This window comes from Montipora foliosa, chromosome 10 (genome assembly GCF_036669935.1).
Source record: "Montipora foliosa isolate CH-2021 chromosome 10, ASM3666993v2, whole genome shotgun sequence".
NCBI lineage: Eukaryota > Metazoa > Cnidaria > Anthozoa > Scleractinia > Acroporidae > Montipora > Montipora foliosa.
The window spans coordinates 16,028,774-16,033,773 of record NC_090878.1 but is presented as its reverse complement, the minus strand read 5'-3'; the positions used below and the strand labels follow the sequence as shown (position 1 = coordinate 16,033,773).

The window sequence follows — 5,000 nt, the reverse complement described above, 5'->3', positions numbered from 1 at the left end:
GTAAAAGGATCGCCTTGCTTCAGTAATTTGTCTTCCTGTTTTCGTACATCGGTAAATTTTAAGGGTTTCAGGCTTGCATGTATATTACGTAGATAAGCCATTTAGTTAGCTTTTCCGTGAGAATGATGAGGGTTGAAGAGAGTTTTCAGTATTCTGGCCGTGCGAAATTGAGGTGAGAAGTTAAGGGAAGACGGCTTGTAGCCTGGGCTTGTTGGTTCGCACAGCGTGCAGATCCCTTTTCATTTTGTACTTATATCTTGTAATAGGTCAGTGGAGGATATGGGATCTATTCAGGATTATTATTATTATTGTTATTATTATTATTATTATTATTATTATTATTATTATTGTATTAAAAGAGATTTCTTAAAACATAAAACTATAAAAGTTAGAGATAACAAGTTAAACCGACGTTTCGGAGTAGACATCACTCCATTATCAAGGTAAAAATGTTCTATGATGCTAAAATTACAGTATTAAAAACGATTGACGCTAAGAATTAACATAATAAGCACGTGCGAAATTGGCTATAAGAATACTTTAGCACGAATGGAATCCGATTGCACATTGAGGCTAGGCTTAAGTGTTCTTATAAATAACATTTCAAACACTAAGCAATCAAATTTGTTTTTACATTTTTTGAGCACCTCAAAGCGTTTAAGCAGGTCCCGAGGGATCGTCCCGTGTGCGTTCTTATAGTGTCTGGCAATGGCCGAGGACTGTTGCTTATGTCCCTTTACACGATTGTGTAAATGTCCGCGTGTGTAGCCTACATAACCTTCATCACAAAGGTCACATTGAAATTTATATACAACACACTGCTGATTTATGATCGGCGGCTTTGCCTCTTTCACTTTCAGTTCCTGTTCAATTTTTCTGCTGGTAAATACAGGCTGGATGGTTTTGTTTACTTTCAGGCTCAAATCCTTAAGTTGTTTTTTTACAAATTCTGCTGAGTTTTGGTCTTTAAATGGCAAGACTACTCGAACCATGTTATCCGTCCCTTGGGCTGTTGATAAAGGTCGCGGTTGGTCGCAGACCTTTGAGTCAACAAAGCGTTTGATAGTGGAATTTACGAGTTGTTTCGGGTACTTTAGGCGTGAGAAAACTGACTTCAAACGGTCACATTCGTCTGAGAAGTGTGACCAAGAAGAAGATAAACGGTGTGCTCGATCGAGCATAGTTCTCAGCAAGCCATTCTTGTACCGATTGTCAACATTGCTCTGAAAATGCAGAAGGAGACCTGAATTCGTGGGTTTTACGTAGACCTTTGTCTCTATCCGGGGAGATCGATTCAGTAACTGAGTTCCCAGAAATGGCAACATACCATTGCTTTCAGTTTCCATGGTGAATTTTACGGATGAATGTGCAAGGTTTAATGTGTCTAGAAAGCTAGATGCTGCCGCCATATTCGGCATGATGGTCAGGGTGTCGTCTACATATCTTCGATAGAACGAAGGGAGTTTTCCTTGTCGTTCGAGGTTTTCTTCGATTGAGGTCATGAAAACATTAGCGAGCAAGGGGCCAAGGGGAGAACCCATGGCCACACCATCAGTCTGTTCATACAAGGCTCCATTGAATTGGAAAAGTTGTTCTTTTGTGGCTACTCTGAGAAGGTCAACAAGGTCCATTTTCGTCAAATTCAAGTCGTACGTTACGTTGAACCAATTGTTGGTGAAAGCTCTGTTCGCGAGTATCCCAATCGTTTCATCCAAGGGTACGTTTGTGAATAGGGAAGACACATCATACGAAACCAGAATGTCACCGTTTGCTATTTCCATGTTTTGAATTTCGTTCGTAAATTCAAATATGTCAGATATTGTGTAATATCTACACAATATTTACACAATATCTGACATATTTGAATTTACGAACGAAATTCAAAACATGGAAATAGCAAACGGTGACATTCTGGTTTCGTATGATGTGTCTTCCCTATTCACAAACGTACCCTTGGATGAAACGATTGGGATACTCGCGAACAGAGCTTTCACCAACAATTGGTTCAACGTAACGTACGACTTGAATTTGACGAAAATGGACCTTGTTGACCTTCTCAGAGTAGCCACAAAAGAACAACTTTTCCAATTCAATGGAGCCTTGTATGAACAGACTGATGGTGTGGCCATGGGTTCTCCCCTTGGCCCCTTGCTCGCTAATGTTTTCATGACCTCAATCGAAGAAAACCTCGAACGACAAGGAAAACTCCCTTCGTTCTATCGAAGATATGTAGACGACACCCTGACCATCATGCCGAATATGGCGGCAGCATCTAGCTTTCTAGACACATTAAACCTTGCACATTCATCCGTAAAATTCACCATGGAAACTGAAAGCAATGGTATGTTGTCATTTCTGGGAACTCAGTTACTGAATCGATCTCCCCGGATAGAGACAAAGGTCTACGTAAAACCCACGAATTCAGGTCTCCTTCTGCATTTTCAGAGCAATGTTGACAATCGGTACAAGAATGGCTTGCTGAGAACTATGCTCGATCGAGCACACCGTTTATCTTCTTCTTGGTCACACTTCTCAGACGAATGTGACCGTTTGAAGTCAGTTTTCTCACGCCTAAAGTACCCGAAACAACTCGTAAATTCCACTATCAAACGCTTTGTTGACTCAAAGGTCTGCGACCAACCGCGACCTTTATCAACAGCCCAAGGGACGGATAACATGGTTCGAGTAGTCTTGCCATTTAAAGACCAAAACTCAGCAGAATTTGTAAAAAAACAACTTAAGGATTTGAGCCTGAAAGTAAACAAAACCATCCAGCCTGTATTTACCAGCAGAAAAATTGAACAGGAACTGAAAGTGAAAGAGGCAAAGCCGCCGATCATAAATCAGCAGTGTGTTGTATATAAATTTCAATGTGACCTTTGTGATGAAGGTTATGTAGGCTACACACGCGGACATTTACACAATCGTGTAAAGGGACATAAGCAACAGTCCTCGGCCATTGCCAGACACTATAAGAACGCACACGGGACGATCCCTCGGGACCTGCTTAAACACTTTGAGGTGCTCAAAAAATGTAAAAACAAATTTGATTGCTTAGTGTTTGAAATGTTATTTATAAGAACACTTAAGCCTAGCCTCAATGTGCAATCGGATTCCATTCGTGCTAAAGTATTCTTATAGCCAATTTCGCACGTGCTTATTATGTTAATTCTTAGCGTCAATCGTTTTTAATACTGTAATTTTAGCATCATAGAACATTTTTACCTTGATAATGGAGTGATGTCTACTCCGAAACGTCGGTTTAACTTGTTATCTCTAACTTTTATAGTTTTATTATTATTATTATTATTATTATTATTATTATTATTATTATTATTATTATTGCCGTTTCACAATACAACGGTCTCAAGCGATTTTCAAAATCCATATCGAGAAAACCCCGAACTGGATTGACTCCCCTCCTTTGAAATGCATATGGTCTGAAGTGATTCGAAATTTTTGAACCATTGCAGCTTCCTTTTTTTAATTAGAACGTTTTCTAATAAAACTTTGAGTAAGCGTATGCTATTCTTCATTGATGAAACGAACGTTATGAAAATAAAATGGCAAACCTGAGTAAAGAAAGGATTATCGCTTTGATGTAAAAACAATAGCGCTACTATTAAAGTCACGAAGCGTAATCACCTTTAAACATTGCAAAAAAAGGGCAGCGGTGATTTGGTTTGGAATTCCCGAAGGTTTGTCCGCTAAAACTTTCATTCTGTCATGTTTTTATTGGTTTTCAATGAGGTCATTTTGGATGTTTGTGATTGGCTTTTGGTGAGGTCATCTGGTGTGATTGTGATTGGTTTCTTGTTCCAATATTTTGAATTTATTGCGCTACTCACTTGATCTTTACTGTTCAACTCTAGAGCAGGAAGGAGCTCTGTCTCCAACGAGGATATTCACATACCGCCAAAATGATATGCACACAGTATTATTTTACCATAACACACGCGAACGCGCGTAATGTATTTTTCCTGCTGAAATTTGCACTTTTGTGGAGCTAGAGTTACGTGTTCAAACTTGCTCCTATTTTATGCACACCCTTCGCCTTGTCATCTCATGTACGTTCGTAACTTGCATCTCATCAACCTAACCCTAATTTATGCTTCATAGCTCATGGTTAGAGTGCTCGGCTCCGGATCGAGTGTTCCGGGTTCGGGTCCTTAGGCCCGTTTCTCTAAAGTCCTGAAAACTTTTCGGGCCCGAAAAGCAATTTGTGATACTGTCAACAGCTTGTGTTGGAAAGCCGATCTTTTAACATGTTTTCAAGGCAACAAAAAGCAAAATGATGGTGAAGTTTGACAACTTTAATCCTCTCCATTCTTGAGACACAAAGGGAACTGTTAACACCCGAAAGTGGCCCGTAAAGTTTCGGGACTTTCGAGAAACGGGCCCCTGGCCGGGTTCTTGGGCAAGAGCACGCGGGTGCCTCTCTCCACCCAGGTGTATAAATGGGTACTGGCGAATTTAATGCTGGGGGTAAACCTGCGATGGAGTAGCATCCCATCCAGGGGGTAATAATACTCCTAGTCGCTTCATGCTACGGAAACCGGAGATAAGCACCGGTTTGATGGGCCTTTCTAGGCTCGTAACAGAGGCTCGTAACAGAGACTGTTGTTACACGTGCGTTCCCTCATGCTCCAACTTACCCTTAATCTATGCACGCCCCTTCATTTGATTGATGACATTATTTGATGACTACCTGTCAAATCTGGTATTAACTACTCCTATTCAACACACATTCCATCACATTGAGGTAAGTTTATTTGCTGTGGAACTACTAAACGATCTACGAAGAGCAAATATTGCAATGGCTGTCTTAGTACGCACTTGTTGCTGCGGCTGTGATCTGAGGATTGGAGTTTTTCTGATTGCCATGTTGAGTGTGGTGAGTAGAAGTTGGCATGAGTTTTCTCAACGGATTTCTTCGTCTTGCGTTTACGATAGACGAAATTAAAATGATGTGTTAATTTTGAAGCTTTATAAATTTGGAT

At 40.3% G+C, this 5,000-nt stretch overlaps 1 protein-coding gene across 2 annotated transcripts in view; it reads left to right on the top strand.

Annotated features, from left to right (window-relative positions):
• The window catches only part of LOC137974131 (uncharacterized), a 14,573-nt gene that overhangs the window by 585 nt on the left and 8,988 nt on the right, over positions 1–5,000 (top strand). The window contains exon 1 of one of the 2 annotated variants that reach the window (XM_068821033.1): positions 4,673–4,894. The exons of the other annotated variant lie outside the window; for it this stretch is intronic. Coding sequence (XP_068677134.1) covers positions 4,688–4,894 — 207 coding nt within the window. The 5' untranslated portion in view covers positions 4,673–4,687. Of the gene's footprint in view, positions 1–4,672; positions 4,895–5,000 lie in introns of those variants that run through there. 2 annotated transcript variants of the gene reach the window in all.